At 42.6% G+C, this 13,765-nt stretch overlaps 1 protein-coding gene across 5 annotated transcripts in view; it reads right to left on the bottom strand.

The window, feature by feature from the left end:
- acot7 (acyl-CoA thioesterase 7) overlaps positions 1 to 13,089 on the bottom strand; it is a 78,714-nt gene extending 65,625 nt beyond the window's left edge. The window contains exons 1-4 of one of the 5 annotated variants that reach the window (XM_042097344.1): positions 7,096 to 7,113; positions 6,391 to 6,506; positions 5,460 to 5,577; positions 1,769 to 1,925 (exon numbers count right to left, since the gene is read on the bottom strand). In XM_042097344.1, coding sequence (XP_041953278.1) covers positions 1,769 to 1,925; positions 5,460 to 5,577; positions 6,391 to 6,416 — 301 coding nt within the window. In that variant the 5' untranslated portion in view covers positions 6,417 to 6,506; positions 7,096 to 7,113. Of the gene's footprint in view, positions 1 to 1,768; positions 1,926 to 5,459; positions 5,578 to 6,390; positions 6,589 to 7,095; positions 7,114 to 12,899 lie in introns of those variants that run through there. The other 4 variants (XM_042097341.1, XM_042097342.1, XM_042097339.1 and 1 more) reach the window with 4 other exon arrangements.
- Between the last annotated feature and the right edge of the window lie 676 nt (positions 13,090 to 13,765).

A 13,765-nucleotide genomic window follows, 5' to 3' on the forward strand; every position in this document is an offset into this window, starting at 1 on the left:
GTATGAAAACAACAGCACTGCTGCTCCAGCAAAGGACACCAGCCCTGGTTAGGCCATGCCTGGTCAGCAAGGAATGGTGAAAAAACTCACTATAATGCTCAATCAGTGTTATGGGTCGGTGAAAGAGTGACAGAGAGATGATGATGTCATGAGGTTCTTATCGCTGAATGAAGGAGTTTTGAAATGGTGTTGGTTGATTGGGGTGGGAGGCCAGTTTGGTCTTTAGGTGACAGGTGACAGGGGAATGTCCGGGTCTCTAGAGCCCTTCTAGTTGCCGTTACCATTATCATTTGTTAGCAACATTTACATGCTGCTTTCAAACAGAAGCACAAAGCTGCAATATGATTAACTGATGACTGCAGTACTCAAGGATTGACTGAATGGAGTGGAATTAGAAGGTCAGTGTTATTCTTTTTAATTCCAGTTGCTGCTTCCTTCTGTAGCCTAAATGTCACACCAGCAAATAACAGAGCAAAACAAACGTCAGGGAGGGCCAGTAAGGACAGACCTCCATTCCCTAAGCAGACATCAGACTTAGTAAGATTAAAACATCCATCTCACTAAAACATAAGCTCTCGAAACCACATTTCGTCAGAAGCTTTATAAGCAATATACTACTTTTTCAGTCGCAATGATGCTGCTGTTTAAATCAAACGTAGTTGTAAAGGTTTATCTTTGGCATGGCAGTTGTGCAAACTGTCAAAACTGAAGTAGCTGGGTGATGAGATGGTGTCTGGAACAATGTCTGCTTTAATGTCACAATACGATTGATTAAACAAGGAGGCACTCAGCAATCAGCCAAGAGTTTAAGTCTGTTAAGAGTTGCAATCACAGACTTCCTCGCTCTCTTTCAATCAGCCAGTCAGTCATGCACAGCTAGGTGGTTGATCCCCATTAGAAAAGGTGATAACATTTGAAGAGCAGCTTACTCATGCAAAAACGGCAAAAACGAGAGCGCACTATTAGCAGACTCAGAGAGAGAGAGAGAGAGAGAGGGAGAGAGAGGGAGAGAAAGAAAGACAGTAACTAGGGATGTAACGGTATGAAAATTTAACCTCACGGTTATAGTGACCAAAATTATCACGGTTTTCGGTATTATCACGATATTTCTAAAAGTGTGTTCAATATGTTCAGAAAGCACTGATAGGCTTACACAAGCTGAAATAGTTTCAAAAAGTGTCCCGTTCACTTTTTTCTTCATGTTTAATTGGCTATGTGCTTATAGCTTAACTTACCCTACCATAACTTGGAGTTTGCTATTTCTGTTATTTGGATGCAATGAGTGAGACCAAAGTACCGGTAAGCGTTCAAAATAAAACTTTAGTCTACTGTATTCTCCTGATAATGTGAGTGGAATGGATTTAATGTGACGCGAACATAAAAAGACGCAGAGTGGCTACAGTACATGGTACAGTGCACATTTTGCGGTGAAAAAGTTCCGCCTTTTAAAACCAGGTGTAGCCTAATCCGAATCGTACTTAAAACCATCAATTAGACAACAGAATCAGTAGGGTACCAGTTTTGTTCCATTGTACCAGGCCTACTGTATGTCAAAAGCAGACTCGGATGAGGCTGGGAAGGATTAAAAACATGGTTTCCACACCGCGGTAATCAACAGCGATAATCATGATATTTGAAATGAAAACGGTAATTATTATAGTCAACATTTTTATCGCGATTTACCATTATACCGGTATATAATACATTATAACGTTACATCCCTAACAGTAACAAGGAAAGAAAGAGATGTATTCAGACACACACTCACCTGTGAGGATGTTCTCAGACAGAACGTTGACCTGGACCTCCACGGAGTGTTTGGACGTATAGGTGATCTCGGCGCTCACGTGGGCCACCTCCCCGATGAACATCGGGTGGAGGAAGTCAGTGCGCTCCACCCGCGCCAGTGCCGCCACGCACCGGTCCTGAGGAGAGAGGAGAACCACCATCAACAGGACCACTGCACGCTGGTCACCACAATGGCACCATTTTATTCCCAAAACAAAACTCATTCAACCCAGTAGAGCAAGGCTGAACTTTATCCCCCCCCCCCCCGCCCTTTTTCTGTCTCATTTCTAACAGTGAGGAATGAGTGTGTCTGAATCTATCTGAGAAATCACCCGGCTGGTCAAGTTTCCCTTGGCTGTGTTGGGACAAAGCCCTATGAAAAATTGAAGTGGCCTATTGATTGAAGGAGTTAATGACTGTTGCTGTTTCACATTATTAGGGTTCTGGTGAGACTCCTTGAAACTGGAACAGCACTCCCTGAATTTTAACTAAGCTCTAATAAAAATGGACTGATTGACTCCATAGTCCTAAGTGTGTAATATTGTGGGCATTAGAAACACTTTAGCTCCATCTAGTGGCCAAGATTGGGAACAGCAGCTTATTGACTTCCCAAGCTTACAATCTTGAGTCAGGGATGGTTTTACACAGAGGCGCACCTTGTCAACAGGCAAGGCAGGCAACCCCGATGGAGCCCCGAGCTGCTAGGGGGCCCCGACCTGGTCTCAGCGTGTTTGCCGGTGGGACAAACCAGAAACACCTCAAATTTAAGCTATAATCTACGACATGGGTTGGCAACAGCTGGCCCACCACTGGAATTATTTGGCCTAGTCAAATTATTCTGGCAGTCCCATTTTTTTTAATCTTTTATTTTACAATATCGATTTACATATACATGTAGCCTAGGCTATTCGCCAATCAGACTGCGAGTGGGTGCTTAAACAAATATGAGAAAGAACACCAGAACGCACTGGATCCTGCTAGTTGTGCAAAACCCTCGGCCAGAGCTTCAACATTGCTCTTTTGTAGTTCTGTTTGGAGCAGATAGGCCACCTTGAAGGTGCCGCTGCGTTTCGTAGTGCGTTATGATATTCTTTTCAAACAGCGACAGCGTTGTTGCATATCAGATACACAGGCTTTGCATTTGTGAAACCGGGTAAGATGAATGCAAAATTGTCTTTCCATTTCTCTTTATAGGCCCAGCTATTTTCTCCCAGCTTCAACTCCTGTAGTTCGCTTCTCACTCTATATACTAATATTTCTTGTAGGCAAACAATAAACATTGGAACATTTAACACATTGTCGTGTTAAACTGCCGGGGGCATGGTTCTATGCCAATAGTGGCATCTGACTTAGCACTGCACAGCACAACAACAATACAGTTTGGCTCAAGCAATTTGGAGACTTGTCTTTCAACAGCTGTCAAATGACATCTTGCACAACACAAAGATATAAGAAATGTACATTTGGTGGCTTATTTGACAGGATCTACAACTCAAATGAACTGAATCAGGTTTGCAGCTGTCTGAGAACAGAGGACATGTATTCATTTTAGCTTTAGAGCTTTTAACACTGCGGCTTACAAATGACGAATACCATGCAAGCTACAGTGCAAGCTGTGAGGAGGCCTCAGAGTAACAACACATTCTACCTTGACATGCCACACCAAGGCAATGAGAAATAACACTCCAGTTACAGTGTAATAGGAGACTTTAAATAGGAACAATAAATACTACCTTGACATTACAACAGAGATGCAGAGAATGACAGTTAATAGTAATTTAAGTTAAAACCAGGATGGTGATAGCACAGAAGTTTAAGTTAAAACCAGAGGGTTTGTTCAAGAGAGCCAGTAGTAGACAGGAGAGAAGTGTCAGGTAAGTGCAGGTCAGGCATGTTAGGCTTGTTACAAGTATTGAGGAGTGGAGAGGAAGTACTCCAAGAAGTGCTGCGCCTTCAAGATATTCTTGTAGAGAAAGCGCAACACCCCAGCTCTGATAGCATTGGGCATTACGGTCCACCACAGGGAAGAGCTTGTCTCTACTCCTTTCTCCATCCAGTCCCTCACTTGTCCAGAGAGGGTCTTTCATACTTTCTTGGGGTAAAACACAACAACCCTGGACATTGTTTTCCCTGTACAAACACTGACAACATAATGAATTTTGTAACAAATATCAGGCTGTTCAGTTTTCATACATTCCATATATACAGTATAATATATATATATATAGGTATACTCTTTGGTAATGGCGAGTTGTACAAGGTATATATATTTGACACTTTGCAAAGCCTATAACCTCTGTCAAATATCTGACGTCATATCTGAGTGGCATATGTCAGATATATCCGTCATATCTGAGTGGCAGCAAACCCAGCCAAAATGTTGTGCAAAATCTGCTCAGCAGTCAGTCACAGGTGCGGTGACCTTTATACACACATGTCTGACATCAGAGAGATAGAGAGATAGAGATAGATAGAGAGAGAGAGAGAGAGAGAGGGACTGTGTGTCTCAGCCGCCTGCCTGCTGATGCCAATCCAGTCCTGCTTATCCTGAAGACACATCTCCCTGCCTCACCTGACCAACTCCAACCATGTATTTATCTGTGACACGGCATGACTGGAATTCACTGGTCCTTCCTGCTGTTTGTGACTGACCTCTGACACAATTAAGGTGACATGACTCACCCATTCATCCATCTGCTATGCTATCAGTAATCATACTACTCATTGTTTGTTTGTCCCTGCTAATTGGTCTCTGGAAATAAGAAGACTTGAAGGCGCTGTTCTTTCCCTTCTAAACAACTCATTTGTCAGCGAGTGTGACGTCAAAATTACGCCATTCCCACTGTTGCGCGCCGAATTTCATCTGGAGGTGGGCGTCTGCGTGAGTGTGATGACTTCAGTGAGGAGTAGTCCCTTGGCAAACAGTGAGATGGTGAGCCTTTTCCCATCTGAACAATAGGCAGGCAGGTAATCCTAAACACGGAGGATCAGTAGGCCTGCTAGGCTTTCTGTGGCTCTGCCAGTCACTGCAGGTTTAACTTGAAAGATAACTCCAAAAAGCATGTACACACACACACACACACACACACACACACACACACTTGGCTTTGTAAGTCAGTGAATTTCTGTATGTGTGTGTGTGTGTTTGAGAGAGAGAGAGAGAGAGAGAGAGAGAGAGAGAGAGAGAAAAAGTGTGAGGGACTGATTAATCACCTGCAAGTATGCAGGTATGCAAGTATTCCGATCATACAAGCAATCTTGTCATCTCAATTCTGAATGAAGCGTGTTGACTGTGTGACTCTCTAATCCCTTCCTCCATCAGTGCGCTGGCACTGGCAGAGATGTGCTGTGCCCATCTGATTTAGATCTAATCACATGCTAGAGACATTACTGGGAATCTCCTAAAACAAGCCATTAGTGCTCTTCTGTGTTGATCTCTACAGCACCCCCTCGTTCGGTCCTTCACTAAATTCCACAGGCCTAGTCACGGAGTGTTTACAGACCTTCCGCTGGCTCCAGTCATGCACTGGTGGGAGCAGGCTAGTGCTTGGTAGATGTTGTTTACTTAGATTAAACGTGCAGTCAGGGATTGCGCTGGACATTGCATTTGCTTGCGTTTATGTTTATATGAAGACTGTTCGGATGACCCCCTTCTGACCCCTCTGACCTACCCCAGACTGCGTGTTGCAGTGGCGTGTCCCGATAATGCAGCCGGCCTCCTCAATCATCTTCAGGATGGTGCCACCGTGGACATTGCCCACGATATTGGCATCGTCCGGCCGCATGATCCTGAAGGGTAAACAGAAACAGATGTCAGGTGAAAAACAGAACCAGATGTGGGTTCAGGAAATGGAGCGTGCCTGCTGGCCCATATGGAGCCCTCTATGCTGTGTGGTGACGGGAACAGGAGAGGACAGGAACGCTCGCTTACAACTTCAACGTTCAACTTCACAGACACTGATGTGTCATGGTAAAATAAAGGGTCGACGCAGAAGCAAAAGCTGTTAATCAGATACTCAGCAGTGTTGTCTTACAAAGCCCCTGCTTTCTGTTTCTCACTCATCTTTAAGCAACAAACCTGACATGTAACAGCATGAGTATAATGCACTTATTGCATGTCAGTTACTTGGTCAACTATTGGTTACTTTGTTAGCCTGAGTACAATAAAAAAGCATGGAGATACAGTCTTATACACACAACCAGTGATACTGTAGTCATTTCATTGCTTCCTAGACTTTGCTTAGATGTGGAAACAATTAAGAGTTACGCCCAAATGTGAGCTTCCTCTAAAAGCAGGAATCTCCTCTCCTTGCAACACATAACACCTGGTCTGACCTGGGCAATGAGCTCAGATGATGAGAACAGGTGAGAGCCCCTTAGCTGGCCTTCACATAGTGTTAGTCATTTAATATAAGTCATTAACATATTCCACATGAGAAATGCAAAGAGTGTGTGTGTGTGTGTGTGTGTGTGTAAGAGGAAAAGAAAGAGAGAAAGAGAGAGAGAGACAAAAAGAGAGTGAGAGAGCATGTGTGAGCAAGAGGGAGCAAGTGAGAGAGAGAGGGTGAGATGGAGAGAGTGAGTGACTCTTCACAGTACTACCTGCTAAGCTGGTGCTGCGGATTCATTGTTGTCAGGCTGGGCCTACACAGAGCTCTGGAGGAGACGAAGCTGAGCAAGTGTAGAGCACGGAGAGGAGGCACAGTGTGTGTGTGTGTCTGTGTCCTCAGCTCACACTCCTCTCTGTTCATTCATCTCCTGATATCACCCCTCCTCTGCTCTCTCTCTCTCTCTCTCTCTCTCTCTCACACACACACACACACACACACACACACACACACACACACACACTCACACACACACACACTCCCTGTGACATCATCTCCCTGCCTCAACCGTCAAGTGCACACAGACCGGCAGTGACAGGACACACCCCTCTGACGGCCCACTGTCCCGTTGACCAATGAGAGCCCTCTTCAGCATGTGGCCATCATGGGGAAACTCCAGAGAAAAACGACAGGAAGTGGTGGTGTGTTCGATTTAGCAGTTAGCCACACACACCCATAACTCATTGGGGAGTTCTGGTGAACTGGAAGTCAAACATAGCATCAACTGACTAAAAACAAGTCTGACCAGAAAACTGAATCGTCAGTACATTCTCTTAAAGTCAGACTAAAAACTAAGTCAACTTCATTTGGAACTTGAGGAAATCTAATTCAAACCTCTTATTAAAGCTGAAGATCTTAAAATCAACAGTATAATTCATATTCTTTATGTGTAACCAAGATGGTGGTATGACATACATACGTGTGTGTGTGTGTGTGTGTGTGTGTGTGTATTTTTTGTGAAATTTTGAACTTTTGTGAAAAAAGTATTATTCCTAGCTTGCCCAAACTTAGTAAGATGGAAGACAAACATGTTCTCAGTATGACTGGACCATTAAGAGGTTGTACTGCAGCACATTACATAGTTTTACATAAGGTCCTACATTTTGAAACAAAGTCCAAAACTAGAGATATTGAGGGTCGTTTCTTGTACACGCATGGCATCAATCAGTATTTTGCCTGGAAAAACAATACTTTATTAATGTTGAGCCAATATCTCTGCAACAATTGGACATGAATATATTAAGGATAAAACGGGGTGCAATTGTCATTTTCATAGGAGTAAAATGGTATGTCAGCTAACAAGTAGGAACACGGAAATCAATGTGGGAATAGTTCAGTTTATAGTCATTTATATAGTCATTTATAAAGTGCCAATGATGTACCATGTTTCAGTCATAGATAAATATACACTTACTTAGTTACATTGTATGCATATGCTTTTTCATTGTTATCCCTGAGGTAAAACAAAGACTTTGACTCATTATTTATGGTACAACATTGGCACTAAATGCCCATGCACTCTGCTACTTCCACATAGATTTTTAAGTGCCTACTAGATACCCCACATACCATATGAAATTGACCGAAAAACACAACCCTCCCTTGTTTAATCCTTAAAATCTTCAAGCCCATTATGTGGAGAGCTCAAATATTGGTACAACATTAATAAAATACAGTACCGGTAGAAGCTATGTAAAAGAAAAAAAAGATTGATACCACATGTGTACTATATTACATTACATTACATTACATTTAGCAGACACTTCTTGACCAAAGTGACTTACATATGTCAGCTATATTACAAGGGATTACATTGTCCCACGGAGCAACTTGGGGTTAAGTGCCTTGCTCAAGGGCACAACGGTGGAAGCCGGGAATTGAACCGACAACTTTCAGGCTACTGCACGCTAGCCCAGCTCCTTAACCACTACACTACAACCGCCGTACTATATACTTATACGTGGCCTATATTTAGCGCTTCAGTTGTAACCGGAGGGTTGCCGGTTCGAACCCCGACCAGTAATGGCTGAAGTGCCCTTGAGCAAGGCACCTAACCCCTCACTGCTCCCCGAGCGCCGCTGTAGCAGGCAGCTCACTGCGTTGGGATTAGTGTGTGCTTCACCTCACTGTGTGTTCACTGTGTGCCGAGTGTGTTTCACTAATTCACGGATTGGGATAAATGCAGAGACCAAATTTCCCTCACGGGATCAAAAGAGTATTTATACTTATACTATATACTTATACTATATACTTATACTATATACTCATACTATATACTTATACTATACAGCTACTCGTGCAGGGCTCTATTCATTTTATTAACCCTGACACTGGACTCAAAAGACTCAAAAGTGTTTGTGCTGTGGGAAATTTATTTCACATCTGTGTCCTGACACAATCATGTCTTGTGGGTGTGAGTCTTCTGTGTCTTCTGAGCATCCACCCTGCCTCAGTCATTGCAAGCGCCTCTGATTTATTAATCACCACTATGTGGATACTGTTTTTAGAATTGATTTAGATTAAGTGTTAGTTAGTATAATTTGTATTTTTGTAATTTGTATTTTAGTATATTTTTATATATTGTATTAAGTGTTAGTATAATTTGTATTTTAGTATATTTAGCATATTCTTTATCTTCTACTGTCCTTACTGCTTGTTGTGTTTTTATATTATATACTTTAATTACTATTTCTGCTGTTAAAGAATGTGTTTGTGTTGTATGTATGCTGCTGAGACCTTGAATTTCCCCTGGGGATCAATAAAGTATCTATCTATCTATCTATCTATCTATCTATCTATGTGTATGTGTATGTGTATGTGTATGTGTATGTGTAGGGGTGTGAGTATGAGTACACTCGTATCACTAATGTGTTCTAATGCATCTCTAAAACTGCATCTTCGGATAGTGTGTGTACATAGTATGTGTTGAAAATGACACAACTTGTGTTGCTTTTTAACACATCTCTATGTCCAGACAGTGACAACACAATTTGTGTTATTTCTAACATCTATCTATCACAAGCTCAGGCACAAACCCTGTTGACTTACGTGTGCCCCACAACAGATGTTTATCCCCAGAGATGAGAGCCAAGTTAATCATTTACCTGTAAAACAGGCTCCACTGCTCTCTCTGTCACACAGACACTGTTTTCAAACCATCATGACATTACACTTCTTCCTTTCGTTTTGCCTATATATTGCTCAATCTTTTATTAACATTACAGTTATTGTACGGATCATGAGGACTGCCATTAAAGCTACAGTGAAAAAGGGACCTTACAACAAAAACTACCCACATATAGTCCAAGACAAATAGTGGATGAAAGTGCAAGTTTAAGTGACAACATTAAGAAATACAGAGAGGGTAGAACAGAGTGCATGGTAAGTATACCTTTCGCATAGCCTACACTATTCACACAGACAATATGAGACTCTTAATATGACCTTACTTGAGTATATTGCTGTGGATCTTCTGCAGAAAGCATTTAGCTTCTCTCAGGAATGGTCTCCTTGGCAGATAAAAAGGGAACATTATGGCTTGATCTATCATAAACCTCTCCTCTCCACGCTCTGTAGCCAGGAAAGACAAAGTGGCTCAGGAACCCCGTACACCGGGCTTCATCAGGGATGTGTGGTATCCATGCAACGACCCCATCAAGCAACCATCTCACTCTGGAGGGGAGTTACCCTCTACTTAACAATATTGCAATGGGAGTAGGGTTGGGCAAGGAAACCTGGTGTTACAGATCATAATGGGATGCATGATAACTGGGGATAAATAATTAGCATGTCAACACGAGCAGGTGCTTTACCTTATATAAGTTGGACCAGCAGCTAGGAAAGCTTTCACAATGCACAACATCAGTTTGTCATTTGTTAGGCAATACAATGGTTCCAAACCCCATATAAGTATGTTAATGAGTTTTGGTCAAACTGTATCTAGCAGATAGCTAGTGAGTCAGTGAGTCACCTGCCTCACCCAAAACCCAGCCTTGTAAGTCCACTCCTCTTACTGGCCTTTACTGCCCTCACCAGGCAGCTAATTAGCATTAAGCTAACACCACTACTAAAAGTCCTACATCACTGAGGCCAGGTCACATAGTCTATGTCTAGATGAGGTGTTGGAGGGCCATTTATAAACAGAGCTCTCTTGATCAGCCGGCTGAGAGTAAACTCTTGACCTGTTGAGTAAACAGTGACACACAGCACGAAAAAAAAAAAAAATCAGCTAGGCCTAAACCACAACAATCCTGACAACCATGGGAGCAAACACAAGTCCCACTGAACCTCAGCTGGGCTAAGGAAGTAGGGTATCTAATCATGTAGGCTACAGTGCATTCATCAAAGCTGTACTGAAAGAGCCTGAATCAGTTCATGCCTTGATCACTACAGTGCATAGCCCCTCAGAGATGGTATAAATCAACAAAGAAGGGAGATGAGCTTTATGACCTGCCATACCCTACCCCATGTGCCCTGCTTCTATATATATATATATATAGTTAAAATTGAAAAAGCAAAAACGAGGCATTGTAATCACAGACATCTCTGGCTGACAGGTTCAAGACTGCACAGATTTTGAGGATCATTATGGCACCTTCAGAATGCATGCCAAGTTTCGTGGAACTCTGTTCATGGGGGACCATACAATAAATTAATATTATATGTGTACACTTAGTGACTGTACACTACGCATGCACACACACACGCACACGCACTCATGAACACAAAAAAATACATGCACACATATGCAGGCACACACACATAAACACACACACACACACAGACACAGACACACACAGGTACTCACACACTCGCACACACACATGCACACACATACGCACACACACACACTGGCACACACACAAAACTGATTTCATGATTCTAAAAATTCCTTTTGTCCACGGAATGAGAGTAGTGTGAATGTATTTCGTAAGTCATTAAGTTACTTTTTTGTGGACGGAATGCCTTCTGTAACAGCCTAGCGACCCATCACCTGCCTATGACAACTCTGCCCGGATTCCTGGCCCGTCTGCCGACCCACCACATGCCCCTTGACAACTCCCTGGACAATTCCAACGCCGGACTATTTGAACTTTCTGTCACTAAATCAGGATTAATGCATTATCATACCGAATACGTAATCATCCCACCTCTTCTAACTTTCACCTCAGGTGCTTTAAACACCATGTCCTATTCTCTACACCTGACTGTCATATGCATTTCATGTATACAGACCTTACTGTCCTGTATTGACCCTAGGCAGATGGGTCAGGCCCTTGAGTTGTGGATCTGCTCGAGGTTTCTTCCTATATGTAGGCCTATCTCCAATTCTAGGGAGTTTTTCCTCGCCCCTGTTACCCATGGGCCTTCTTTCTTTCTTTTCTTCCTTTCTTTTCTTTTTTTTTCTCTGATTGCCTACATTCTGTAAAGCGCCATGATACATGTGTAATGTTTTGGCGCTCTATAAGCACAATAAATTGAAATTGAATTGAAATTGCAACTGCAGAGTCCTTTATATGGCTTACACAGGTACCTTTATATGGCTCTGAGTAGGCCTACACATCATGAATACACAGATACACATCATAATTTCTGTAACACAACACAATACTTTCGTGGGCGAAATTGAAATAGGATGGCACGGAATGATGCTTAATATAGGCATAGTGCATTCCGCCTTTACGTGGACAGAATTACTTTTGTCCAAAAAAAAGAGTTTATTTCGTCCACGGCAGTGAGTAGTGCTCTCTACAGTGTTTCGTGGACACAATGCGAACTAATTTGTGTATTCCGTGGACAAAAGGCATTAACCTATATGTAACATGGTTTCGTAATGAATGTAGGCTATGTATATCGTCACACAAAAGGCATTCTGTCCACGAAATACGGCATGTTACACTTGTGGCGCCCCATAAGTCTGCTGGTCAGCGTTGTGCAATATAGATTGTCGACCGGTAGAGGGAAACCGCTGAGGGCAGGAAATCGCTGAGACAGACAACCGTGGGGGGAAGCAGTGGTGGTCATTTGCAACGACGATACAGCAAGGCAAGGCTGATTGATGTTTAACCCCTCTGTAGAGCATTGCTATTGGACAGTAGCCTAAACATATCCAGAAGCACAGACATTGCAGTAACGGTTATTTTAGTAAACGCGGCAGCTTTCAGCCGCGTGTAGTTTCATTTCCGATTAGGATGTAATGTTAGGCTACATGGAATTAACATGCATGTCTTACGCTGTGCTGGCTAGTGGCTAATCACGTGTATTTACAGCATAATTTGTATAAATAGAACACAACTTTAGGAGATTCTCTACCCAAAGTTATCTTGACCCCTGAATGCCCTTGTTTGCTCTCATGCTGCATCGTGATTTACCCGTGCCAGCATCATAGTTGAGGTCATCACATACGACATGCGAAATTCACGGTTCCCCCATCGAAATGTAGCCTAACCGGCATCCGGTCCTTATCAGGTAGCTTATCTTAGATTCCATCTAAAGTGTCCTTGAGGGCAAGGCCTGTGTTACCTTACTGCCTTGCTATCGTACAAACTGAAATGTATGTACAAAGAGGGACCTTCTATAGTGAAAGCTGCGGATTATCCGACCATTTGGTAACGTTACATGAGAAGCTAGCAACCCGATGGCTCGGAAATTACACCGTTTACTGCCCAGTGGGCTAGAACTACCTGTGCATAAAATAATTACGAACTGACGTCTTATTCTTACCGGCATATCTGAATAGACGGCGAAGTGGACGATGATATTGCAGCAGACATGCTGACCGGTGTAGGCTATGTGGAGCTGCAGCACGTCTTGGTTAGAGGTTCCCGGTGCAGCTGACACAGCGGATTGGCTCAGGCGGGTTTGCTTGTTGAAGCGAAATGTTTTTTTTAAGAATGAATCGATCTGCCCCCAAACCTTTGCCTTGCCAACGTAAACAAAACGCGCTGTCAGCATCTTAAATATAAACAGAATGTTGCCCTAACGTGTGTTCTTAACGTAGGTAACCAGAATCATCCCACTATAACTTTTAATCTATACGGTCACATGAGACATTTTAAATAACCTCACATTTTCGATGGAATAGCCTACACTGGCACAGTGTCGCTGCATGAGTTTTCTAGCCTACAATATAGCCCAGTCTTGGCATTTGCTATGACTGTATGCGCCCTGATTATCCATTTTGCCAAGAGACCTGTCTAGTCCACACACAATGGACAATTTAAACAGTGCACCTGCCGGGGTCAGAAAAAAAGCCAAGCATTTCAAATGTTTTGCATATTGCTTGCACATGTCTTATGTAGCCTTTTTAGCTAAACGCTTCGGAAGTAGCATACTGATATATATATCAGTATGCTATATATATATATATATATATATATATATATATATATATATATATATATATATATATGAGCATATACTACAACTTTAACGGGGTCAAAAATTATTATATTATTGGAGTTTGTCATGCTGAGCAACCCTCAATATTGGAGTTGGCCTGCAGAGGGAGACAAAGACTTGAGAATGGATTGACTCTCTCTGACGCTTTTGTGCGTAATTCCAGCTGTTCAACCCACGCGTGAGCCCAG

This window comes from Alosa sapidissima, chromosome 7, assembly GCF_018492685.1.
Source record: "Alosa sapidissima isolate fAloSap1 chromosome 7, fAloSap1.pri, whole genome shotgun sequence".
Taxonomy (NCBI): domain Eukaryota; kingdom Metazoa; phylum Chordata; class Actinopteri; order Clupeiformes; family Clupeidae; genus Alosa; species Alosa sapidissima.